The 27,423-nt window shown below is 38.6% G+C and overlaps 4 protein-coding genes across 4 annotated transcripts; 3 read left to right on the top strand and 1 right to left on the bottom strand.

Moving 5' to 3' along the window:
• The first annotated feature begins 1,973 nt into the window (after positions 1-1,973).
• Positions 1,974-2,912, top strand: LOC103110263 (olfactory receptor 10AG1-like). The gene has a single exon (XM_007519439.2). It carries the CDS (start codon positions 1,977-1,979, stop codon positions 2,910-2,912), a length of 936 nt encoding a protein of 311 aa, XP_007519501.1. The 5' UTR covers positions 1,974-1,976.
• Positions 2,913-10,085: 7,173 nt separating this feature from the next.
• Positions 10,086-11,066, top strand: LOC103110342 (olfactory receptor 10AG1-like). Its single transcript, XM_007519516.3, has one exon. It carries the CDS (start codon positions 10,104-10,106, stop codon positions 11,064-11,066), a length of 963 nt encoding a protein of 320 aa, XP_007519578.1. The 5' UTR covers positions 10,086-10,103.
• Positions 11,067-15,403: 4,337 nt separating this feature from the next.
• Positions 15,404-19,300, bottom strand: LOC103110341 (olfactory receptor 10AG1-like). The gene is made up of 2 exons (XM_007519515.3): positions 19,270-19,300; positions 15,404-16,338 (listed from the first exon to the last, which is right to left on the bottom strand). Exon 2 carries the CDS (start codon positions 16,322-16,324, stop codon positions 15,404-15,406), a length of 921 nt encoding a protein of 306 aa, XP_007519577.2. The 5' UTR covers positions 16,325-16,338; positions 19,270-19,300.
• A 3,106-nt stretch (positions 19,301-22,406) lies between these two features.
• Positions 22,407-27,057, top strand: LOC103109458 (olfactory receptor 10AG1-like). Its single transcript, XM_007518519.3, has 2 exons — positions 22,407-22,419; positions 26,099-27,057. Exon 2 carries the CDS (start codon positions 26,113-26,115, stop codon positions 27,055-27,057), a length of 945 nt encoding a protein of 314 aa, XP_007518581.1. The 5' UTR covers positions 22,407-22,419; positions 26,099-26,112.
• Positions 27,058-27,423: the final 366 nt, after the last annotated feature.

Raw genomic sequence — 27,423 nt, 5'->3', positions numbered from 1 at the left:
TAACAATGACGACATCAATAACAACAACAATAACTACAACAACAATAAAAAATAAAACCAAGGGCAACAAAAGGGAAAATAAATAAATAAAATATTTTAAAAACTGTTTAAAAAAGGGAAATAGAATGTTTTTTTTACTCTATTTCATGGAGAGGCTAGAGAGAAATGACTGTGGGCAGAGTGAGAGGTATCTCTGGGCACTCAAAAATACAGAGTACTAAATGTGTAATTAGTGATAGCTTAGAATGCCCAGCGGAGGAGATCCCAGGGGAGAGATAAGTATTTTTATTTAAAGAGCACTTTAGGCTTTCATGGAACACAACTTGTACAGGTGTCTCGAAAGTATCTGATGAAACAGAGGGATTCCACAAAAGTATTATAAATATTCCAGTGTTTTTTATAGTGAGAATCAGCATCTTCCTAAAAATAAAGGTAAATATAAAACTATTTTATTAACACTAAACTTTTGTTCACAAGCTTTTTAATTGGATATGGACATTAAACTTGAGTTTGTCAGCTTTGTCATTATGATGTAGGGGTCAAGGTGTCCTGTTAGAATAAAGCTAGTCCTGCATATTCCTGATTCTATAAAATGCACACCTTGCAATGAGATGAAGATATATTATATGCTGAAAGCATCTTTTGCTTTATATTAGGAAAGTAACTAGCCAATGTAATTATATAACTACGATGAGTCATCTAAGAAAACTCTATTTTGAGTTAAAAGCAACAACTAATACTATTTATATTAATCATCTTCATCTGATATTTAAAATGAAACAATCCAATGAATAATCTTGTTACATTTAGTGGAACCCTAGAAAACAATATCTATGTTGTTGTGCTGAGTTAAATATTATTTCTTTATGATACACAGTGTTCAAAAGTAGCAAAGAAGGACCAGGTAGTGGTGCACCTTCTGGAACACACATGTTTGCAATGAGCAAGGACCAGAGTTGGTTGTTAGATCATTTTTATAAATTTTGCCAATAGCATGAGACATTAGAATGTAGATTTTAATATTAGACTTTCAGATATACCAGTCAAAATATTCTTTTAGCATTGTTGTAATTAATAAAATAAAGTAATAATAGTCTGTAGGTCAAAATTACTTATATAACATCTGAACTATAGAAATAAATTGCCTTCCAGGGAGTCGGGCTATTGTGCAGCGGGTTAACTGCAGGTGGCGGCAAAGTGCAAGGGCCGGCTTAAGGATCCCAGTTCGAGCCTCCGGCTCCCCACCTGTAGGGGGGTCGCTTCACAGACGGTGAAGCAGGTCTGCAGGTGTCTATCTTTCTCTCCCCCTCTCTGTCTTCCCTTCCTCTCTCCATTTCTAGCTGTCCTAGCCAACAACAACTATAATAACTACAATAATAAAACAAGGGCAACAAAAGGGAATAAATAAATAAATTTTCTTTTAAAAAATAACTTTAGAAATATACTGCCTTCCATAAAAATACCTGATGCTTATTTCCTTTTGATTGATGAATGAACACAGCAAGTTTTGAAAGGAGTATGTACTCTGTACATGCTAAGTGCTGTCACGGCTCCAGATGGGAGGGAAGACATATTTTGTATTTGTACAATTTGAAAATTACTCAAAATTGAAACTGAAAATTTGAGATGTTGTGTCATTTATAAAACGTGATGAGATTTGTTCTGGCCTTAGGAGAAACTATGAGAAAAGGACTCGTTTTCAATGTCCATCTACAAACATGCCATGATTAAAACCTTGGATCCTAGGTCCCATCGTTTCTATTCCAATTTAAAGTTTGTGCTAGATACAAATATTGTGATAAGCCTTCAGTCGAACATACTTTCTCTCCTGCACCTAAGATGTATTATATGAGCCTCTACTATGAAGTGTGTGAAATTCAGGACAATATGAAGCCCCTGTGCTAATTTCCTCAGTTTCCTTTAGAATTAGAAAAGAAGAGAATAAGGATGAATAACAAGTCTGACTCTATCCACAGATGGAGTTCCAAAGAAACCCACAAGCCAATCTCACTGCAGAGATGGAGTTCATTCTTCTGGGATTTTCTGATATTCCTGACCTTCAAGTGTTTCTTTTTGTGATATTTGTCTGTGTCTATCTGACCATTCTGGCGGGAAATAGCACCATCATTCTCATCAGCAACATCGACCCGACTCTCCAGACTCCAATGTACTTTTTCCTCAGTCATTTTTCCTTTTTAGAAATGTGTTATGTTTCTGCCACTCTTCCCAGAATGCTGGAAAATCTCTGGACTCAGAAAAGAAGTATTTCTTTGTTAGCCTGTGCCATACAGATGTGCTCCGTGCTTATACTCGGGAACATAGAGTGCCTTCTGCTGGCCGTGATGGCTTATGACCGCTATGTAGCCATCTGTAACCCTCTGCACTACCCGCTAGTCATGAACCACAAGGTCTGTGTCCAGCTGGTAGCTGCCTGCTGGGTCACTGGAGTTCCTGTAGAGATAGGGCAGACCTGCCAGATTTTCTCTGTGTCCTTTTGCAAATCCAACCAAATCAACCACTTCTTCTGTGACATCCCGCCAATACTCAAGCTGGCTTGTGGGGACACTTTACTGAATGAGATGCTGGTCTTCATGGTGGCTGTGATATTTGTGATGGTTCCATTCCTGTTGATTCTTGCTTCCTACTTTCGAATCATCTCCACCATCCTGAAGTTGCCATCAGCAACAGGACGGACTAAAGCCTTCTCCACCTGCTCATCTCATGTTATAGTGGTGGTTTTATTCTTTGGATCTGCAATCATTACCTATTTAAGACCCAAATCCAAAAATTCATCTAAAGCTGACAAGTTTCTCTCTCTGTTCTATACCATAGTCACTCCCATGTTTAATCCCATAATATACACTCTGAGAAATAGGGATGTTATGGTGGCTTTGAGAAAATTGCTTCCTTGATATTTACCATCCCAAATGCTCATTAGAACACATTGTCTATCTTATTATTCAGTTATACCATTTTTTGTGACTAAAAATCAATAGTTCCATTTCCTGACTACTTAAGTACAGGTTGATATCTTTAATCATTATGGGTGTTATTGTTCTATGCTGAGAATGTCAACTCTAGATATAGCAGTTGTGTATAGTACTACATTTCAGTCACACAGCTGAATGCCTCGATGTGTATTTCAGATTCACTGTATCCACCACAAAAGTTCCAGTAGCATCTAGACAACCAAGAATTCTGTGAATATTTTTACTACTGTCTCCCTTATTCCACTGGTCACATAACAGTTTTCACTTAATCTATTGGTTTTATTTACACCAGTTGATATACTTTAATATATTGTACAGATCAGTGAAACAATTCAGTAATTATCTTTCATTTCCTTAATTGATTTAATGTAATACAGTTGCATTCCTTTTTATCTCCTAAGGCACTGTATCATCTTTATAATGACATGTAGCAATCTATTAGCTATTTGACAGCTTTTTTTTAATCCAGTCATTTGTTGATGAGTATTTAGATTTAGTTCATGTTTTGACTAATGTACATATTACAAAATGAACATAAAGGTGTATATAATTTTTTGAATTTGTATTTTTGCGTGTGTGTGTGTGTGTGTGTGTGTGTGTGTGTATGTGTATGTGTTTGTTGCTTAGACATTTCACTACACTTTCCAGTTCAGGGTCAATTTTTTAAATAGTCACACTCTTGTGTGATATTTTAATCTGGGACTTAGACAATGCAAAACACACACCTTACCAAGATCTGTCCCTCTCTTTCTAGAAAAACTGCTCCACAGCACTTATCATTAGAAGACTCAAAATTAAATCTCCAATGAGGTAGAGGTGAAATATAAATTGCAGTGCAAATGAAACATACTGTTCTTGTTAAACTGTGGCAGACAATGCCTATTCTGTCATGATGAAAGGCACAGAGAGCCAAGGTATAAGGGACAGGCTAAAATAAAGAAAAGCAGGTTTACCATGCCAGAAATGAATGCAACTTTATACACACAGTGTGAAAGAGTCAAAGAACTGTAAAGAAAGAAGGAAAACCCATAAAAATAAAAACAACTATGTAGTTGACAATGTCACCTCTAAGCTTACAGGGAAGTATCTGAACTGGAAAACATTTGCAAAGGAAAGTATTCTTCTTCTTCTTCTTCTTCTTCTTCTTCTTCTTCTTCTTCTTCTTCTTCTTCTTCTCCTTCTCCTTCTCCTCCTTCTCCTCCTCCTCCTCCTCCTCCACCTCCTCCTTCTTCTTCTTCCTTTTTTTTTAACCTTAAGTTTCCTTCTTTATGATGTGTATCTTTAAGTATTTTTTAATTTTTATTTATAAAATGGAAATATTGACAAGATCATAGGAAAAGAGGGGTACAACTCCACACAACTCCCACCACCAGAATTCCATACCCAATCCCCTCCCCTGATAGCTTGCCTGTTCTTTATCTCTCTGGGAGAATGGACCCAGGGTCATTATGAGTTGCAAAAAGTGGGAGGTCTGGCTTCTGTAATTGCTTCTCTGCTGAACATGGGCATTAACAGTTCGATCCATACTCCCAGCCTGTCTCTCTCTTTCCCTAGTGGGGTAGGGATCTGGGGATGTGGAGTTTCAGGACACATTGATGGGGTTGTCTGCCGGGCAAAGTCAGGTTACGGTTAGGTTGATAAATATCTATATTTATGAGAGAGAAAATCAGAGCACTACTCAACTATGGCATAAGGTGGTTGTAGGGGTTGAACCTGTGACTTCTGCATCCTTGGGCATGCAAACTCTATGTAGTGATGTGAGATATCTCTCTGATGTCAAATATACATATTTAGGGTAGCTTACAGTTTCAATAGCTAGCCAGCTTCCCTGACACCTGTGAATAAACAACATAACATGAATAGAACCATGTAGATGTTTGTCAGAAGAAATGTTCTGACCTCAGTTCCACAGAAGTTAAGCTTGGAAAAGAGTCTTCCACTTCTAGAACAGGAACTCATCATCTAATGTATTGAGAAGACTCAACATGCCAAATTTATGATCTCTCTCTCTCTCACCACTTTCTTTTTTTAATTTTTTTTGTCACCAGGGTTATTTCTGGGGTCCCATGAGTGTACAACAGGTTCACTACTCCCTACATCCATTTTCCTGCCCCCGTTTTTTCTTTCTTCTTTATAGAGACAGAGAGATATAGAGAGGGAGGAAAAGGAATAAAAAGAAAACTTCTGTAGCACTCCTTTATGGTTCATGAATCTTCTCCCATGCAAGTGGGCACCAGGAGTTTGAATATTTGGGTCCTGGCTCAAGGTAACATGTGAATTCTGTTAGGTGCACCAACACCTGACCTCTAGATGTATTTTTTTTTCTAAAGGTGTGGATGCTCTACATTTGGATGAATCATGAGACTAAAAGTGAGGAAGAAAACCTCTATAAATTAAATGCCTAATCTATGAGCTGGGCAGTGGCATATCTAGTGAAGCATATGAGTAGTGAAATTTCAAGTGTCTTCTCTACCCCCCTCATTTCTGTCTTTCCTATCAAATAAAAAAATGCCTAAAATATGGTGGTGAATTATTAAATTTTCCCAGAAGACAAATTATAAAATCAAGTGGTATTTTCCCACCAAGTGGACCACAATAGTGGATAGATATTATTTCAAGGGTTGGGGTGGTAGATAGCATAATGGTTTACAAAGAATTTCTCATGCATGAGGCTCCGAAGTCCCGGGTTCAATCCTTTGCACTACCATAAGCCAGAGCTGAGCAGTGCTCCGGTGAAAAATAAACATGCAGCTGTGAAGAACAATGAACCCAGCTTCTCTGACCCACCTTGTATGGAGCTAGAAGGAATTACGTTAAATGAGCTAAGTCAGAAAGACAAAGAAGAGTATGGGATAATCCCACTCATCAACAGAAGTTGAGAAAGAAGAACAGAAAGGTAAACTCAAAGCAGGATTTGACTGAATTTGGAGTAGGGCACCAAAGTAAAAATCTATGAGTTGAGGGTGAGGGTGAAAGTTTGGCTTCACCTATGGGGAGGGAGAGGATGGGATGGGACAGTTTTTTGGTGGTGGAGGATGGGATGGGACACAGTCTTTTGGTGGTGGGAATGGTGTTTATGTACACTTCTATTGATTTGTAATCATATAAATCACTATTTAATTAATATGAGAAGGGAAAAATTGATTGAATGTCTCAAACTTTTTAATGCACAGACCATAGGCTGAGTCTTTAATATGTTGACTCTCTTAAAACCTTAGACCAGGAAAAACAGAAGCAATCAGTGGCACAGCTATATACAAATAATGTAAAAGGACATAAATTATGGTGATGTGTATGATACAGCAAATCCCAACAAAGAGATTTTTTGAAGTTAACTCAATTGCCAAATAATATGATTATAGCAATAGTTATTTATTGCCTTCTTAAACCCTAAGACAGCAGGAACCTCCCACTTCCTCTATAGAGCCTATATTTCTTCAGTCCTGGAACCTCTAGGGTGGGGCTCATTTTTCCGCATGCTTCTCTCAATTCATACCAAATGATATTGCATCCACCAATCCCAACCTAATCAATGCAACGAGTACCACCTCAGCATGCCTCACTTCAGACTGTGTCCAGAGATGTCAGGCATGGAATGTCAACCCTTCAGCCTCTTTACTCAGATGAGACCTTTCCTTTCATAGGATTCTCTAATTCCATTCCAGGTGGTTCACTTCCTAAAGAAGTCTCAAAACCTAGATATAGACCAGGTCCCATGAGATAGAGCATATGTTCACATATATCCAAAATTAGAGCAAAATATGTACCTGAAATCAAAAGTACACAATAGTCTGTAGTGAGTCAGTATCAAGTTCATAATGAAATAGTGTCTACTTAGACTTAGATACCCTCCCCACCGACTTCCCATTACAGTTCCCTCACTCACTCCAAAGCTAACCTTATCAAAGCAAGGACTGCAAAAGCTGAATAAGGGCAGGAGACTGGCATTCTTTAACGATAACTCTTTAGTATCAGACCACACAATCAGTCTGGACCCTATTCAAGGAGTCCTGAGTTTCCCATACAGAGAAGATGGGCCTAGATATAGAATAAATCCATCTCCCCAATATTAGTCATTTCTATCAGGAACAACAAAATAGACCCCTTCCCCATAGGACCTTGCCCTCTACTTGGATCAACAATGGTAGACAATGTTCCATCTTCTGAAGGGAGGATGGACAGTGTTCCACCTGAGGAAGATGGGTCCTGAATTTGGGCAGCTTAGAATGTTTCTACTGATGACCACAGAATGTGAGCTCAGATCTACAAGGATGCAAAGGTCACATAGGCTCCTAAGCTGAATATGGGCCTCAGCTCAGATCAAATTGATGGGGATTACAGTCAGCAAAGTCCCAAAACCTAGATATAGACCAGGTCCCATGAGATAGAGCATATGTTCGCATATATCCAAAATTAGAGCAAAATATTTACCTGAAAGCAAAAGTACACAATAGTCTATAGTGAGTAAGTATCAAGTTCATAATGAAACAGTGTCTACTTAGACTTAGATACCCTCCCCACCGACTTCCCACTACAGTTCCCTCACTCACTCCAAAGCTAACCTTATCAAAGCAAGGACTGCAAAAGCTGAATAAGGGCAGGAGACTGGCATTCTTTAACGATAACTCTTTAGTATCAGACCACACAATCAGTCTGGACCCTATTCAAGGAGTCCTGAGTTTCCCATACAGAGAAGATGGGCCTAGATATAGAATAAATCCATCTCCCCAATATTAGTCATTTCTATCAGGAACAACAAAATAGACCCCTTCCCCATAGGACCTTGCCCTCTACTTGGATCAACAATGGTAGACAATGTTCCATCTTCTGAAGGGAGGATGGACAGTGTTCCACCTGAGGAAGATGGGTCCTGAATTTGGGCAGCTTAGAATGTTCCTAAATGGAGACCCCCCAACCCTTCATCTGCACTATTCCAGTCTTTAGGTTTATGATTAGTCAACAACTTGTTAAGCTTTATATGTTAACTCTTTTTTCAGCCACCAGGTTCCAGATGCTACCATGATGCCAACCAGACTTCCCTGGACAGATGACCACACCAATGTGTCCTGGAGTTCAGATTCCCCAGGACCCCACCCCACTAGGGAAAGAGAGAGGCAGGCTGGTAGTATGGATCAACCTGTCAACACCTCTGTTCTACGGGGAAGCCGGGGAAGCAATTACAAGAGCCAGACCTTCCACCTTCTGCATCCCACAATGACCTTGGGTCCATACTCCCAGAGGATTAAAGAATAGGAAAGCTATTAAGGAAATGGATGGGATATGGAGTTCCAGTGGTGGGAACTGTGTGGAGTTGTACCCTTCTTATCCTATGGTTTTGTCAATGTTTCCTTTTTATAAATAAAAAAATAATATATAAATAAATCCAATAACTGAAGAAAGTAGTTTGGAAAGACAAGTCTAGATTATTGCCAAATCATAAAATTCTTCTAGAAACTAAATTGTCACACAAGAGAATATTTCCCCTAGAGAGAGCATAACTACTTATTTCCTATTTAAGATCAGTACATATTCAAAGCTAGCAAGAATAGGACAGAATTAGAATGACTCCCTGACACAAAAGGAAATATATATATATATATATATATATATTTACAAATTGAAAACTACTTGCAGAAATACAGACTGCTTCATGAAAATCTATAAAGGTAAGCTGTTACTGTATTTCAGACCATTTTGAGCACAATTCCAAACGAGAGGCACAAAAGTAGATTTAACAGAAGAGCATAGAATTCCAAAATCTGTACAGAAAAAAAATTACTAAATAATAAATAAATGTTGTGGAGCTATAATATGGACATACAGGTGCAATTTATTTGATGAACTATTTTTTTATTTTAAAAAATAATTTTTATTTTACAGGTAAAATGAAGGATCTAGTAAATTTCAAAAAAAATAGTGTTTTAAAAATAAATAAGATTTGTTTTGGAAAGTTGGAGAGCAAATATAAATGAAGTGTAGTCGAAGTTATCAAACTGTGTTGCCTGACTGACATGAGGTTAAATGAACATGAAAGGAAGCAAATCTTGATGAAGGTCAATTATTTGTTTGTTTTCTTGCTTCCATCCTATACACTTTTGCCCTCTGCATGCCCAGTGCAAATAATGACTAAACTTGAATGGAATTCTTTCTTTCTTAGGCAATGCTAAGAACAGAAAAGAGGGCCAGGGAGCTATATTTGGTTGCAAAGGGATTTCACATCAATAGTTTTTAAAATTGACAAGGTCAAGTCAAGAAGGGAGATAAAATGCTGTGAAAAGTTTCATTTCTTCTTTGAGTTGAAATATTTTTTTTATTTCTTTATTGGAGCATTAATGGTTTATACTCAACAGTAAATATAATAGTTTATACATGGCATAATATTTCCACATAACAATACAACCCCTACTAGGTCCTCCTCTGCCCTAATGATCCAGGACCTGAAACCTACACCCCCACCACACCCCAGAGTCTTTTACTTTGGTGAAATATATCAAACCAGTCCAGAAGAAAAAGTTTGTATCATAATTCCATTCTTGATTTTAAAACTGGTATAGTGGTAGCACATTTATAAGGGTGAGTAGTTAAATAATATTCATGAGCAATCAAGTTTAATAGCAAGGCGTATGTCTTACTATCTCTGATAACACTACATTTGAACATTAAAATATATAGATATTATGAGCTTAATTCATTGTTTAACGTTTTTATTATCTTTATTGGCATGCTGTCTAGAGACAGTCAGAAATCAAGCGGGAGTGGGAGATAGAGAGGGAGAGAGGCAGAGAGACACCCACAGCCCTGCTTCTCCACTCACCAACGTTTCCCCCGAAGGTGGAGTCTGGGGGCTCGAACCTGGGTCCTTACATATTGTAACATATGTGCTCAACCAGGTGCACCACCATCCAGCCCCTTTACCTCTTGATTTATTTTAACAGCAGAGCAATTCATTTTTAAGGTTTCAAATATCATTTTTGAGAAAGGAGGAAAATGAGGGGAAAATAATTAAACGATATGTGAATACATTAACATTGAATCCAGATAACACAGCACACGGGGGGGGGGAGGATGCTAAATATTAATGAACTTATCATCTTGAATCTACTATATCTGCAGATGGACAGTAAATTAAAGACAGAAACATCAAATGTCACGGCAATGATGGAATTTGTTCTTTTGGGTTTTTCTGATATTCCCAACTTCCAGTGGCTTCTTTTTGGGATATTTTTCATCATCTATCTGGCTATCTTGGTGTGTAACAGCCTCATTATACTGGTAACAAGCTTTGACCCTGTTCTCCAGACTCCAATGTATTTTTTCCTTAGCAATTTTTCCTTTTTGGAGATCTGTTATGTGACAGTCACTATTCCAAGAATGCTGATGGACCTTTTGACTCAGAAAGGAAACATTTCTCTCTTAGCCTGTGCTACACAAATGTGTTTTGTGCTTATGCTTGGAGGCTCCGAATGTCTCCTCCTGACAGTGATGGCCTATGACCGCTATGTGGCCATCTGTAACCCTCTGCACTATTCCCTGGTCATGAACCCCAAGGTCTGTGTCCAGCTGGTGACAGCCTCCTGGATCAGTGGAGTTCCTGTTGTCATTGGGCAGACCTGTCAGATTTTCTCACTGCCCTTTTGCGGGTCTAAAACTATTAATCATTTCTTCTGCGACATCCCCCCTATACTCAAGCTGGCCTGCGGGGATACATACGAGAATGAGATCGCAGTCTACGTGGTTGCCGTGGTATTTATCACCGTCCCCTTTCTGCTGATTGTTATCTCCTATGCCAGAATTATCTCTAGCATTCTGAAACTGTCCTCAGCCAGAGGGAGGGCTAAAACCTTCTCCACCTGCTCTTCTCACTTGACAGTCGTGGTTCTGTTCTACGGAACAGCCAGCATCACTTATCTGCAACCCAAACCGAATCAATCCGAATGGGTCGGGAAACTCATCTCTCTTTTCTATACTGTTCTGATCCCAACCCTGAATCCCATTATATACACCCTAAGGAATAAAGATATCATGGCAGCACTAAGAAAACTACTAACTAAGTTATTAAGTGGCTCAAAGACTTGACATTGCCAAACAAAATGCAGATGTATTTTTCATGAAGCTAAGGAGAATGTAAGTCTAGCTTTGCTGCCATCTTTCTAAATAATGATAGTTAAGAGCGGCTGGGGGACCTCTCTTATGATAAGAGAGCTTGGTCTCGTAGGGTTAGTGCACTATAAAAAAAAAAATGATGCTGGGAGTCTGGCGGTAGCGCAATGGGTTAAGCGCACGTGGCGCAAAGCGCAAGGACCGGCGGTTCAAGCCCCGACATGGGAGTCACTTCACAAGAGGGAAACAGGTTTGTAGGTGTCTCCCTCTCTCCCTCTATAAGAGTCTTTCTTTCTGTCTTCCCCTCCTCTATCCATTTCTCTCTGTCCTATCTAACTACAACAATAAAACAATAAGAGCAACAAAAGGGAATAAATAAATATTTTTTTTAATGATGCTATCTTAGTTGCAAAAACTTTAATTTGGACATCCGTCGTCTTCCTCACCCTAAAGTAAGAGCAAAACACTGATAGTAAACTAAGGGACCATTTGGGGCCAGGTTATGTAGTAGATCTTCTTTCACATTCCCATTTCATCAGATATTTTAGCTGTCTCCTTTTCCTGTAACTATGGTTAGATTTAGCTTAACAGGGAAAAAATAAAAATAAAATAAACACACACAGAAAGGCAGTGATTTATTTGCATTTCCTTTCTTCCTTCCTCCCTCCCTCCCTTCCATCCTGCCTTCCTTCCATCCTTCATCCCTTCTGTTCATCCTTCTTTCCTTTCTTTCCTTCCTTCCTTCTGTCCATCCTCTCCCCTTCCTTTCCCTCCCTTCCTTCCTTCCTTCCTTCCTTCCTTCCTTCCTTCCTTCCTTCCTTTGACTTATTGCTGTTTTGATTCTCATAGGACGTTTGCTGTCCCAACACTCAGAGCCCTCTGGTAACATTTCTCTTCCTTTGAAGCTTCAGGTTTTGTTTGGGGAAACCCTGCTCAGTTTTATTTTTCTGAAATCGTCACTGTAAGTATCCATTTTAATCTGAAGTGTGTCCGTGTGTCATAAGATGACCGTGTGATTTTAAGTCTTTCTAGAAACTTGAAAATAAAAATATTATTTTGTTTTTGCTGACATTGTGAGCATACAGGTTTTAACTGAAATGATTCCTGTATCAGTTATGCACTGTATCCTGTAAGCAGTATTCTTCAAAGAGAAGGAATGGCAGAGGAAGTTCAGAACAGAAAAACAGACTGAGAAGTACAACATCTCAAGACTCCAAAAGAGACGAGAGTGATGTGGTCACAAAACATAGGCTTATAGTCAACAAGGCTGGAAGAAGCAAGAAATATTTCTCCTTCATTCATCCGAAGAGGAGTTAGACATAGCTGTAAGAAACCAGTATTTTTTCTGAAACCCATAGTGTGTATTTCTTTGCTAGAGTAGATGCAAGGCAGTGTTGGGCTATGTACACTGGGTTGGCATTAAACCACTTTATCTGACTGATGTGGCCTGAATTCAATATCTTTTGGGGAGAGTATTTGGTATTTTTTAATCACTTGAATGGATACCATGTGTTTCACTTTTTGTGACTTTTGATTTTATATATGAAATATGTTGTTATGCTTTCTGATTCTTCCAGCTTTATATATAAATAATACCGTAACTACAGGTGTCCTAGTATGTAGTGTCATTAAACATTTATTTTAATTAAATTAATCTTTAAAACAAGCTTTTCACTTTTTTTCTATACAAGTTTTATTGTGTTTCTTCAGTTTGAAGGTAAGATATCTGAGTTTGGGTTCTATTCTTTTTAAAAAATATATTTTATTAATGATTTAATAATGCTTGACAAGACTGTAGAATAAAAGTGGTACAATTCCATACAATTCCCAGCACCAAAGTTGTGTATCTCATCTCCTCCACTGGAAGCTTCCCTATCCTTTATCCCTCTAGGAGTATGGGACAAAGATTTTTATGAGGTACAGAAGACTGGAGGTCTCGCTTCTGTAATTGCTTCTCCACTGGACATGGACGTTGACAGGTCAATTTATACTCCCAGCCTGTTTCTATCTTTCCCTAGTGGGTTAGGGCTCTGGAGAGGTGGGGTTCCAGGACACATTGGTGAGGTTGTCTGCCCAGGGAAGTAGGTTTGGCATCATGGTAACATCTGCAACTCAGTGGGTAAAAAGCATTAAGATATAGAGCAGGGGGAAAAAAAAAGTTTAATAATCAGGAATCTAAAGGTAAGTGTGAGCTTTGCTGTCGCCATGTTGGAAGAAGCTAGGAAATATATTTTAACTCTATTCCCATTGGACCCATGACTTTACTAATTTTTTGCCTTGGCCAGAAAGCTAACATACAGGTGGGCTAAATGCATTGCTGATTTGTATTCCATTCATTCACCCAAACGTTTATCTAATCCTCTTAATTTTGATTTCAGTTATTAGCAACTAATTGGTAATTTTCTATTGCATGTAAACTGCTTCAAGCTTTCCTCCTGCAAATAGGAATGGAGGGTTCGAACCTGGGTCCCTGTGCATTGCAGCATGTGTACATAACTGGATATACCACCTCCCAGGCTCTGGTCACTCATTTTATTTACTTATTTATTTTTTGCCATCCAGATATTGATTCAGTGTCTACTCTACTACTGTGTTCCCTGTGACTATATTATTATTATCATTTGACAGAAGACAGTTTGAAGCAGTTTAGGGTAATTTAGAAATAAAGTTTACTTATATTGATTTAAAACTAATGATTTATTATACTAAGTCAAAAATATATAATTATTAAAAGAGGTGAAACAGTCCTACATAATATTATACTTTTCTTTATAAGCATCATCATCACCATGCAGAATGCATTTTATTCACAATGTAAGTAGATTCATCAAACTCATCAGCAACACAACAAAAATAAACTCTCAAGAGTATAAAGTGAGATAAGTCTATCACAAATGAAAGAGGAAGGAGGGTTGATTAACTTGGTAAAATGGGTTAATAGTTTGATGACCAAACCGGATTTTAATGGAGAACAGAGCACAGCATAAAGACTATTTATGGGAGCGGGGCAGTGGCACAATGGGTTAAGCGCACATGGCACCAAGCACAAGGACGGGCGTAAGGATCCCGGTTCGAGGCCCCGGCTCCCCACCTGCAGGGGGGGTCACTTTACAGGTGGTGAAGCAGGTCTGCTGGTGTCTATCTTTCTCTCCCCCTCTCTGTCTTCCCCTCCTCTATTTCTCTCTGTCTTATCCAACAATGATGACATCAATAACTACAACAATAATAAAACAACAATAATAAACAACAAGGGCAACAAAAGGGAAAAAATAAAAATAAAAAACAAGACCATTTATAAGGGTGCATAGTTGAGAAACATATTTAATATTATAAAATAATTGCTACTTCAGTGAAATATTACAAATGAAAAGAAAGGCATGAGGCAGAAAAATATATTTACATTCATTAATACAAAGCAAGCATGGTATAATTTAAAATGTGAACCACTGGAATTAAATGTTCAAAACATAAAAACAAGTAAGGCGATAAATGTATAAACACCTATGAAGAGCGATAATAACTGAGGAAGATTGTTTTATTTTTATTTATTTATTGATTCTTGCCTCCAGGTTTATCGCTGGGGCTCATTGCCTGCATTATAAGGGGACCTTGAACTTGGGTCCTTGCACATTGTAACATGTGTGCTCAACCAGTTTTCCACCACTCGGCTACTATTTATTTATTTTCAAATATATATTTTATGTATTTACTATTGAATAGAGACAGTGAGAAATTGAGAGGGGAGGTGGAGATAGAAAGGGAACTAGAAGGCGGGGGTAGATAGCATAATGGTTATGCAAAGAAACTCTCATGCCTGAGGCTCCAAAGTCCCAGGCTCAGTTCCCTGTACCACCATAAGCCAGAGCTGTGCAGTGCTCTGGTATAACCATGGGTGTTTAACCAAGTGCACCACCGCCTGCTCCCTGAGGAAGATTACTTTATTAAAAAAATATTTATTTATTTATTTATTCCCTATTTGTTGCCCTTGTTTTACTGTTGTAGTTATTATTGATGCTGTTGTTGTTGGATAGGACAGAGAGAAATGGAGAGAGGAGGGGAAGACAGAGAGGAGGAGAGAAAGATAGACACCTGCAGACCTGCTTCACCACTTGTGAAGCGACTACCTTCCAGGTGGGGAGCAGGGGGCTCGAACCGGGATCCTTTGGCCTGTCCTTATGCTTTGTGCCATGTGCGCTTGACGCACGGCCCTACTGCCCGACTCCCGGAAGATTACTTTATGAGTAAACTTTGAGTGAAATGTAATAATGTAGTAGTTATGAGAAATATATACACATATCTATGACACATGGTCTTTAAGATCCTGAAGCTGATCTATTTAGTAATAATCTTTTCAGAGCTGCAATCACATCCTTGTTTCTAAGACTGTATATCATAGGGTTAAGCATTGGAGTCACGACAGTGTATAGGAGAGAAAGCATTTTGTCAATTCCTCCAGAATTATTTGATTTAGGCCTTAAATAAGTGATAGTAACAGATCCAAAAAACAAAATCACAACTATAAGATGACAAGAACAGGTGGAGAAGGCTTTGGACCGACCCATGGCTGAGGGTAACTTTAAGATGGTAGCAATGATTTTGTTATAAGAACCAAGTATCCACAGAAAAGGGATCATGACAAACAAAATAGCAACTACAAAGACACAGAGCTCATTAACAGATGTGTCCCCACAGGCCAACTTAAACAGTGGGGGGATGTCACAGAAAAAGTGGTTGATTTGCTTAGAAGCACAGAAAGGGAGGGAGAACACTTGGCATATTTGTCCTATCTGGACTGGAATCCCAATGACCCAGGCACCAACAGCCAATTGGATACACGTCGTGTGGTTCATGACGTGAGGATAGTGCAGGGGGTTACAGATGGCCACATAGCGGTCGTAGGCCATCACAGCCAGGAAGAAGCACTCAGAAGTTCCAAGCATATGTAGGAAGCACACTTGAGTGGCACACTCCAGCATAGAAATGCTTCTCTCCTGAGTCCAAAGGTTTGCCAGTATCCTAGGGATCGTGACAGATATGAAACAGATTTCCAGTGAGGAAAAGTTTGCCAGGAAGAAATACATGGGTTTCTGTAGTCCAGGGTCAAGCCTAGTTATTATGACAATAAAGGTATTTCCAATTAAGATAATCATGTAAATGATGAAGAACAAACCAAACAGTAACCCCTGGAGGTTTGGAAGGTCTGAAAATCCCAGAAGGACAAACTGCATCACCATGGAAGCATTGTTTTCTGTTGTCATCTCTTCATAGTTTATCTGTAGCAAGGATTAAAGATAGAATACAAGTTATTTCACTCTCCTTGAATCTTCTTACATGTAAAATGAGTTGGTATGGCTTTCTAAATGTGTTGTAAGAGTAGATATAGTTAAATTTTAAGAGAGGATTTTCTTTTTAAAAAATATTTATTTATTCTCTTTTGTTGCCCTCGTTCTTTTATTGTAGTTATTATTGTTATTGTTGCTATTATTGTTGTCGTTGGATAGGACAGAGAAAAATGGAGAGAGGAGGGGAAGACAGAGAGGGAGAGAGAAAGACAGACACCTGCAGACCTGCTTCATACTAGTGAAACGACTCCCCTACAGGTGGGGAGCTGGGGACTCAAACCGGGATCCTTTCACCGGCTGTTGTCCTTTGAGACATGTGTGCTTAACCTGCTGTGCTACTGCCTGACTCCCAAGAGAGGATTTTCTTGTGGCACTTTAAAAGTTTCTTTCACCTTGATATTCTGCATATTAAAGCAAATTTTCATGTAAAAGTACAAGTAAAGGGGGCCAGGCAGTGGTGCACCTGGTTAAGTGCACACATGACAATGTGTAAGGATGCAGGCAGGTTCAAGCCCCTGATCCCCACTTACAGGGGGGAGGCTTCATGAGTGGTGAAGCAGAGCTTCTCTCTGTCTCTCTCCCTCTCTAACTCCCCCACCCTCTTAATTCCCCCCCTCTCTCTATATATATATTACATTTAATGATTCATCCACTAATATGGGGATTATACTGAATCAGTGCATTTCAAACTGAACTCTACAAAATAAGTAGCCATAGTATCTCTTGGATATTTTGCAAGACAGGTGAATTCTAACATGATCTTTTGGTCAAGAAACACTCAACATTATGTAGACAGTGTTCTGATAGTTATGCTCCAAAAGGCAATTTTATCTAGAATGTGAATCACTTACAGATATAAGACTTCAGAAGCCTTTTCAGCTCTGGGGGTGGGGCATTGTGTGGAAATGCACCCCTCTTAGTCTATAGTCTTGTTAGTATTTCCATTTTATAAATAAATGTTTTAAAAGGCCTTTCCAGGATAAATGACCCTTGAGAGTTTGCCAACAACCTCCCCCACATTCCTACTAATTACTATTGTTCTGAAGATCACAGTTATTCTTTGCATATGTGTTTATGTCCTTACTTATCCATGCATCCATCTTTCTGAATAAAGTTTGACCCAGTCAAATGACTGTCTCTATAATAAACACAGGTTCCTACCAAAATGTAGGAACTCAGTGCCCCCCGCCATTCTGGTTTTTATCAAGCATGCCTGCCTCTCCCATTTGTTCAGGAAGGATGGATACTCACACATTTCACTCTGGCATATTGTTTCATTCTAGCATGTGCTAGGTCTCCCCCATAATATGTATTAACTAGGAGCCAGGAGTTGGTTGGTGTACTCAGTTAAACGCTCAAATCACCATAATATGTGCTAACCAATTCTGAAGTCAATAAACTCAAATCAATGCAGAGAGAGAGAGAGAGAGAGAGAGAAGTATCTGCAATTGTATTTAAAGAGTAGAAAAGACAGATGATATGATAAATAATAGTTACAAAGGTATGAGTGAGGAAAGGACACTTACATTAAAATTTCTTGTATTGTTTGTATTATTCTGTATTACACATGTAAGTACTAACAGTGAGTAAAAACTTTCAGTTCTCAATTGAGAATTTAGTTGCTGAACATCTGAAATGACTCTGTGTCTCCTAGGTGATCAGAAACTGTTGACTGAATTGCAGCGTTATCAAGAGGTAATGCTCAGTGTATAGACCTGCAAATAGACCTGCAACACCATGACCTTTTATCCATTCTTCATACCTATAAAGACGTTTTACTTACTGATACACTGTTGAATCAAGTACTTGCACCGTGATTGAAATTGTTTGTTGGATAAACTATTATGTATCTCAGTACCCTCCATATCTCTGCTCATAACCCTAATGTTTATTGGTTTAACTAGTACCCTCAGGAATGCCGTGTTCTTTATTCACTATATCAGGTCTAAGCGTTCATAAACTCTATCTAATTCCTTCATTTCTCCCCCTACATTATTGTCAAGTGTAGCACAACCTTTGAGAAGAAAACTGGAGGTAAAATGTCAAAAATAGAATTAATTAAGAATCTCAGTTAAATAATTTGCAATCAAGAATGGAATAATCTGGGGAGTCAGGCGGTAGCCCAGCAGGTTAAGTGCATGCAGCATGAAGAGCAAGGACCAGAGTAAGGACCCTGTTCGAGCCCCTGGCTCCCCACCTGTAGGGGAGTCGCTTCACAGGTGGTGAAGCAGGTCTGCAGGTGTCTATCTTTCTCTCCCCCTCTCTGTCTTTCCCTCCTCTCTCCATTTCTCTCTGTCCTATCTAACAACAATGACATCAGTAACAACAATAATAACTACAACAACAATGAAAAACAACAAGGGCAACAAAAGGGAAATAAATAAATATAAAAAATAATATATTTTTAAGAATGGAATAATCTACATATATACTGACATTATCTTTGACCAACTTTTTGATTAATATATGGGAAACAATTATGAATATTTAATTAAACTCTCAACATAAAACCAATGGCAAAGAAGACACAAATCCAGCTAACAAAACCTATGTTAATTGTATCTGTCTTAGGTACATGATGTCACACACACACAAACACACACAAAATTCATCTTCATATCATTAAAGGTATCAATATTCTTTATGATGTCTAGAGTATTTTAAATTCTTTCTTTTGTACAACTCATAAAATAGTCATCTAGTCAACATATTACAGAAATGTTCATATTTGTTTGAAATGATCATGTTATATTTCTAGTTTCACTAAAATACAAATTATATTACCAAATATACCATTATCACAAAATTCATTTCATTTGCAATAAAAACAAAAAAACTCTTAAGTTGGACTTTTTGTCTAGAAACATTCAACAACACATAGGCAGATTCTCCTGACATTTATATTCCAGAAAGCAATTCTATCTGAAAAGTGTATGCGGCATATAAGAGTTGGAAAAGGAACATATTGGGGGAGGGTATGTGGCACAGCGGGTTAAGTGCACATGGCATGAAGCACAAAGACTGGACTGGCGTAAGGATCCTGGTTCGAGCCCCCGGCTTCCCACCTGCAGGAGGCTTTCTTCACAGGCGGTGAAGCAGGTGTCTATATTTCTCTCCCCCCTCTGTCTTCCCCTCCTCTCTCAATTTCTATCTGTCCTATCCAACAACAGCAGCAGCAATGACAACAACAACAAGGGCAAAAGAATGGGAAAAATGGCCTCCAAGAGCAGTGGACTCATAATGCAGGCACCGAGCCCAGCAATAACCCTGAAGGAAAAAAAAAAAAGGTATCTAGAATAAGTGGCCCCTGATAGTTTAAGTGCTCATAACCAGAGTAAATTTATAAAATCAAATTTAATACAGGAAATAAGATACAGAAAATTGGAGAATGTTATCAGAAGACATTATTTTCTAGAAGACCTTGAATAAAATAAAACAAATAAAAACAAGCCAATATTTTCAGTAGTTTCTGACTATTTTATTTTATTTTTTCTGACTATTATATTATTAAATTTAACTACTAACAACCTGTTTCAATGAAGTTCATCATTTCCTACTTATTACATATAACCAGATTGTTATAACATACAAAACATATAATATTCTTATACCAAATGGTGTAATATTAAATATATGCTTAACACACATAGTATCACTCAATAAATGCTTTTACTTAAGAATATAACAAGGCTGGTAAAATAGGCTCTTTTGAATAAAGTGCTTCTTTGCATTTTTGTGTGACCTAGGTTTGAGCATGGCCCTCACTGCACTGAAACACTCACGCTGTAATTTCTTTCACTATCTCCCTGCCTTTCTGCCTACGATAATATTAGTGATTCTTCTTGTGAACTGTCCCTCTCTATTTTAATATTGATTTTTCTCTTCTAATATTATTATGATGAGAAATAGAGAAGTACAAAGGCTATTGAATCAGTACTCTAAAAATTAAATATTTTATTTACTTATTTATTTATTATTGGGTAGAGACAGAAAGAAATTGAGAGCAGAGGAGGGAGATAGAGAGGGAGAAAGGCAGAGAGACACCTGCAGCCCTGCTTCACCACTCGTGAAGCTTTCCCACTGCAGGTAGGGAACACGGGCTTCAACCTGGGTCTGTGATCACTGTAATGTGTGCGCTCAACCAGGTGTGCCACCGCCTGGCCGAGCAAAGTATACTACAATTTTTTTAAATATTTATTTTATTTATTTATTCCCTTTTGTTGCCCTTGTTGTTTTATTGTTGTAGTTATTATTGTTGTTGTCGTTGGATAGGACAGAGAGAAATGGAGAGAAGAGGGGAAGACAGAGAGGGGGAGAGAAAGACAGACACCTACAGACCTACTTCACTGCCTGTGAAGCAACTCCCCTGCAGGTGGGGAGCCGGGTTCGAACCGGGATTCTTATGCCGGTCCTTGTGCTTTGCGCCACCTGCGCTTAACCTGCTGCGCTACAGCCCAACTCCCTACAATTTTTAAAAATGATATTAAAACAGCAGAGAATTTGTTTTCAAAATATCAGTAAATGAGCTTTCTTTTCTGTTGTTATAAATATAACTATATACAATTTGGGGATTAGACAAAAATAATTTTAATCTTACCTGTTTGTATTAGAGTTAAATGTCAATTCACCTTAATCATAAAGATCTAAAAAAGAGAAAAACGAGAATTTTCTTTGAAGGCCTTAGAAATTACTTTTGTATACACTGTATGGAACACCTTCTCACAACATCATAACCACAAGTGCACGTTAAATAAGACACCCTATACTCTAGGGATTAAGTCCATTCCCACGTTACGTTCTAATTGAACTAAACCACTCCACCTATCACTCAAGGAGTTTACTGTCTTTCCATGTCACTCTTTATCTAACTTCTCATTTTTTTCATGGGCATTTAGAAATATAAGCATTGAGAAAACCCGAAATGTATAATATTTTATAGTTTCCTATAAAGAAAAAAAATCAGAAAAGCAGATTTTTTAAAAATATCTTTATTGAGGGAGTCGGGCTGTAGCGCAGCGGGTTAAGCGCAGGTGGCGCAAAGCACAAGGACTGGCATAAGGATGCCGGTTCGAACCCCGGCTCCCCACCTGCAGGGGAGTCGCTTCACAGGCGGTGAAGCAGGTCTGCAGGTGTCTTTCTCTCCTCCTCTCTGTCTTCCCCTCCTCTCCATTTCTCTCTGTCCTAAAAAAAAAAAAAAAAAAGAAAAGAAAAGAAAAAAATATCTTCATTGGGGAATAAATACAGTCAACAGTAAAATACAATAATTTGTAGATGTGTAACATTTCTCAGTTTTCCACATAACAATTTAACTCCCAATAGGTCCTCCTCTGTAATCATGTTCCAGGACCTAAACCGCCCCCTCCCCCGCCCCCATCCCCAGAGTCTTTTACTTTGGAGCAATACACCAGACCCAGGCCAAGTTCTGCTTTTTGTTTTCCCTTCTGTTCTTATTTGAGAAAAGTGTATTTTGTGTGTGTCTACATGAGTCTTTGGAAACAATGTTTCTGAAACTTATTCTCTCTGTTCCTATTTGCTACATTGAGAAAAAGGAACACATTTATCTGAGGACAACTTTTGCCATAAGTGTGATTCACAGAAACTGCTTGTAAGTTTAGGGTTTCATAACTGAATGAAACTAACCATACAGACAGGAAATACCTCAGGAGAAGACAATGCAACTAGATTTTTTTTCAGCTTTTCTTGCATCATGTTGCCATCTTGTTAATAAATTAGATATGGGATGGACATTACCTGAAAATGTTGGATCTGATTTCCAATCTGTGAATCCAGAAAGCAATAAACCAATATCCCCCCCACACACACACACACCCACTGTTCTACTTGCCACCCTTCTGTAGCATGGTAGGTGACCAGTGTGGATGTACAGACGGAGTGTTGAAGATAGCAACATTTCCCTAATGGTCCTAGTCAAATTATTTTGAGTTTTCAGTGACTGGGATGGAAATTTATCTCAAAGACACCATCCATTTGCATCACTTTCATGAAAACCTCTTAGCTTATATACTGAGGGATATGCAGTTGCACATCCATGCTTTCCATGTTTTCATTCCTTAATGATCAAATGAAAATTCATGAGGTCAGGATTTGAAAGGTGTGGTGTAGCTAGAAGTGGCTGTGGTCATTGTATAATCAGCTGTAGTAGCAGGCAGGCTGATTAATTCAATTAGGGAGTGAGCTGGGAATGAATCGGATTCTCCAAGGTAAGTACTGTTTCCTACTTAAAGAGCGTTACAATAGAAATTAGGTCATAAGGTGTTTCATCTGTATCACATGAAAGTGAGTTGTTTGCCCTCAGTAAAAATAAATTATCATTTAATGTGCTTTCAATCAATTAATAAAGCCTTTCATTTACCCTCAAAAACAGGTAAGAAATAAGTTCTTTTGTCAATATTGTGTTTGTTTTATGCATGCCTGGTTTTAATTTTTTATAATTGCTTACTTTATTTATTTATTTTGGATAGAGATAGACAAAAGTTAAGAGGGAATAAGGTGATAGATAGGGAGAGAAAGAGAGAGAGACAGAGACAGAGAGAGAGAAACTTGCTGCATTATTTCACCACTTGTGAACTTTCCTACTCCAGGTGTGGTCTGGGGGCTTGAACTCGGGTCTCTGTGCATTATAGTGCATGCACTCAACCAGGTATGTCACCACCCACCCTCTTGTGTGCTGGTTTTAGCATCACAAAACAAATAAATAATAAAACATTCATTTGCAGAAAATTAAAAAGAAATACTTTAATGTTTCTGTTGTTCAATTTCAAAAGCACTCATCTAGATAGCCTAGATCTCTTGATATTAACAGTGTCGGAACAGAGAAATTCAAAACTGTTTTATAATATAGTGAATCAATAAATGTGGATTTTATCATTATCATCTTCACTATCAAAACATTCATCTTCATCTTAGATGATCACATTAATTCTGGCCCGATTTGTATATTAAGCATGTTATCTTACTTTGCATAGGTTAAATCTGTGGGCCATGTTTTTTCTGAGGTCTCTGAACATTAAACAAAATTTGCATTTAGTTCAGGTTAAACTATACAAAATTGAAGTTCTTCAGCAAAAAAGAATCGAGATGTTTTCTTTATTATTCCAGAATAATCAACAAAATAGTTAATATTATAGATTTTTTTTCTAGACTTTGATTATAAATCAAGATAAGGTAATAACACAGTCTTGGGAATAACAGAAAACAATAGAAGAAAATCAGTTCACAATACTAATTGTTTCTGGTCTTACGATCATGAAAGAAGAGTTTAAATGCACAAGTTAGAAAAACAGGTCAGCTCAACCAAGGTTATAGGCAACAAGAAACTGACACAGGACCGCAATAGAAGATTCTTCCTTTCAAATTTTAACAGCAAGCTATTTCCTTAAGTTAATTTGACAAAGACAAACTCTACAAGGTCATCCTGGTTTGACAAACACACATTTTCCTTACTAGCAATTCTCTTAATTGTTGATTAGAGAGTTTAATTAACTTACTTTACAAACGGTGTGTGTGTGTGTGTGTGTGTGTGTGTGTGTGTGTGTGTGTGTGTGTGTGTGTGTGTGTGTGTCTGTGTTTGAGACAGGGAAAGAGAAAGAGAGATCTCAGCACTGAAGCTACTGAAACTTCCTTCGATGCACTGGGACCCAGGCTTGAATCTGGATTACACACATGGCAAAGCAACACATCCCCCGAATGAGCTGAGTCTCTGGCCCTACATAAGCTACTACTAATCAAAGGTCAGTCATAAATTGTACGGAAAGGACGCTCCTGTGATAACTTTTTTTTTCAGTAGATTTGGAATGCTTAATATATTCTAATTATAAATTCTTTTGCTGTATGTTTATGTAATTTGAGAGTCATTTAGTTTCTTTTGTGCTTCAAGGAGCTAGAATACCGTGCTAGAATAAGCATAGTAACTGACAGAGAAGGGATGGGAGGATTCAGAAGATTTTACATAAAGCATAAAAAAAGTTGGGGAAATAGTAGGGTTATACAAAAGACTTCATGTTTGAGGCTATCAGAAGTCCTTGGTTTAATCCCTGACATCAGCATAAACCAGAGTTAAGCAGTGCTCTATTTAAAAATAAGATTACAAAAGAGGACTGGGAATACATCCCTGCTTCACCACTTGTGAAGCTTTCCTTCTGCATGTGGGGATCAGGTGCTTAAATCTGGGGCCACACACACTGTAATGCGTGTGCTTAACCAGGTGCACCATGGCCTGGCCCCAGTAGCTGAAATATTCATGACTGTACTTAACATCTAACAATACAGCCAAGAATGTCTTTTCTTGTTTTTTGTTTTTTCAAATTTTTAAAATATTTTTTAAATGTTTATTCCGTTTTGTTGCCCTTGTTATAGTTATTATTGTTGTTGATCTTGTTGTTGGATAGGACAGAGAGAAATGGAGAGAGATGGGGAAGACAGAGAGGGGTAGAGAAAGACAGACACCTGCAGACCTGCTTCACCGCCTGTGAAGCAACTCCCCTGCAGGTGAGGAGCCGGGGGCTCGAACCGGGATCCTTACGCCAATCCTTGCGCTTTGTGCCACCTGCGCTTAACCCACTGCACTACTGCCCCAACTCCCAAGAATGTCTTTTCTTTGTAGTGAGTTAGTCTCTACTGGCTTTAAATTATTTAACAAATAATAGGGGAATTTTCTGGCTAATATTTTAAAAAATGACAAAATAAAGTATTAATTCAGGGTCAGGGGTCAGGTGGTGGTGCACCCAATTAAGCATGCTTATTACCAGGTACAAGGACCAAAGTTCATGTCCCTGATCTCCACCTGCAGGGGGTTTGCTTCACGAGCAGTGAAGCAGGCCTGCAGGTGCCTATCTCACTCTCCTTCATTTTATCTCCCCATTCTCTCTCAATTTCTCTCTGTCCCATCTAATGAAAAAAAATGAGAAGGAAAAGGGAGAAAGTGGTCACTGGAAACAGTGGATTCATAGTGCCATCATCAAGCCCCAGCAATAGCCTTGGTGGCAATAAAAAATAAAAGAGAAAAGAAAGAAAGAGGCAGGGGAGAAAGGAAAGAAAGGAGGAAGAAATTCTGCATTACTAGTCATACTGATGAGAAAGTTGAGTCTACAGTGTGTGGGAAACAAAGTATATCTTGAGGATATGTCCAAGGCATCAAGTTTTTTGATTCACCTGTACTTTTTAAACTACTCATTGGGGAAACGTTGGTTTATAAATTTGTTGTCACATGGGGTAGAATGTATCATTGCTCCAAGATTGGTGTCAGTATCCCACCCCCTTACCAGACCATCTTCCTCCTTCATCATAAGGATGATATTCTTTTTTATGCCCACTCTTTTCTGATTTACACTCAGGAACAAGAAAGATATGAGAACCATAGCATATCTAAGTGAGATAACTCACCTGGATAGTATACCTGCTTTGACATGCAGGTTCAGGCTCTGCCCCCACAGCCATGGAGGAAGCTCAGCTCTATGGTATCTTCCCCACTTTACCTCTGAGAGTGAGAAGTAGCTCAAATGATAGGTAATGGGACTTGCATACCTAAGACCTAAGGCACCACCATATGTCAGAGTGGGGTAGTCCTATTTCACTCACTCTATTAAAAACAAATAGATAAATCTTTTAGGGGAAAAATGGTGACCTGTAATTTTTTTATTATTATTTAATCCTTCCTACAGATGCAATCCAACAAAATTAAAGCAGAAGACAATGTTTCCACAGCAGTGAATTTTGTTCTCTTGGGATTTTCTGGTCTTCCCAAACTCCAAGGGTTACTGTTTGGCCTATTCTTTGTCACTTACATGATTATCCTAATTGGAAATAGCCTGGTAGTCATAATAACCAGGCTTGACACGATGCTACAGAAACCCATGTATTTCTTCCTGGGCAATTTTTCCTCTTTAGAAATCTGTTATGCGTCAGTGACTCTTCCTAGGATTCTGTGGAACATTTGGACTCAGGATAGAAGCATTTCTAGGCTGGCGTGTGCCACCCAAATGTGCTTCTTTCTTATGCTGGCAGCCACTGAGTGCTTCCTCCTGGCAGTGATGTCCTATGACCGTTATGTGGCCATTTGTAACCCTCTTCACTATCCTCTGGTCATGAACCACAATTTCTGTGTCCAGTTGGCCATTGGCTCTTGGACCATTGGAATTCCAGTCCAGATTGGACAAACGTGTCAGATCTTCTCTCTGCGATTTTGTGGTTCTAACCAAATCAACCACTTCTTTTGTGACATACCGCCCATTCTCAAGCTCGCCCATGGGGACACTTGGGCTCATGAGATATCTGTCTATGTCGTGGCTATGCTGTTTGTTACCATCCCATTTATGTTGATAGTTGCTTCTTACAGCAAAATCATCTCCACCATTCTCAAGTTGCCAACAGCCAGTGGAAGGGCCAAAGCCTTCTCAACTTGTTCTTCTCATATCATAGTTGTGGTCTTGTTCTTTGGATCTGCCATCATCACCTACTTGAGACCCAAATCCAATCATTCTCCAGGAACTGATAAGCTGCTCTCTCTTTTCTACACTATAGTGACGCCCATGTTTAACCCCATGATATACACCCTCAGGAATAAGGATGTGATCACAGCACTGAGAAGACTATTTCTCAGAAAATAGACAGATGTGCAGAAATGTGAATGATTTATCTGCTTGCTATAGAGTTATTAGAGTGTTACAAATCCAAAATTCTGCCCCTTAAGATAGCATAGAATTCCAAATAATGATATTCATTCAGGCGATTGTATATACTACCCTAAAGTTTATTGCTTCAAAAGCAATTACCCGGGAGCCAGGAGGTAGTGCAGTGGGTTAAGCTCATGTGGCGCCAAGTGCAAGGACTGGTGTAAGGATCCCAGTTCAAGCCCCTGACTCCCCACCTGCAGGGGAGTCACTTCACAGGCGGTGAAGCAGGTTTGCAGTTGTCTATCTTCCTCTCCCCCTCTCTGTCTTCCCCTCCTGTCTCCATTTCTCTCTGTCCTATCC

This window comes from Erinaceus europaeus, chromosome 17 (genome assembly GCF_950295315.1).
Source record: "Erinaceus europaeus chromosome 17, mEriEur2.1, whole genome shotgun sequence".
Taxonomy (NCBI): domain Eukaryota; kingdom Metazoa; phylum Chordata; class Mammalia; order Eulipotyphla; family Erinaceidae; genus Erinaceus; species Erinaceus europaeus.
Note: the sequence above shows the minus strand (reverse complement) of the source record. Positions and strands in the feature narration are given on the sequence as shown.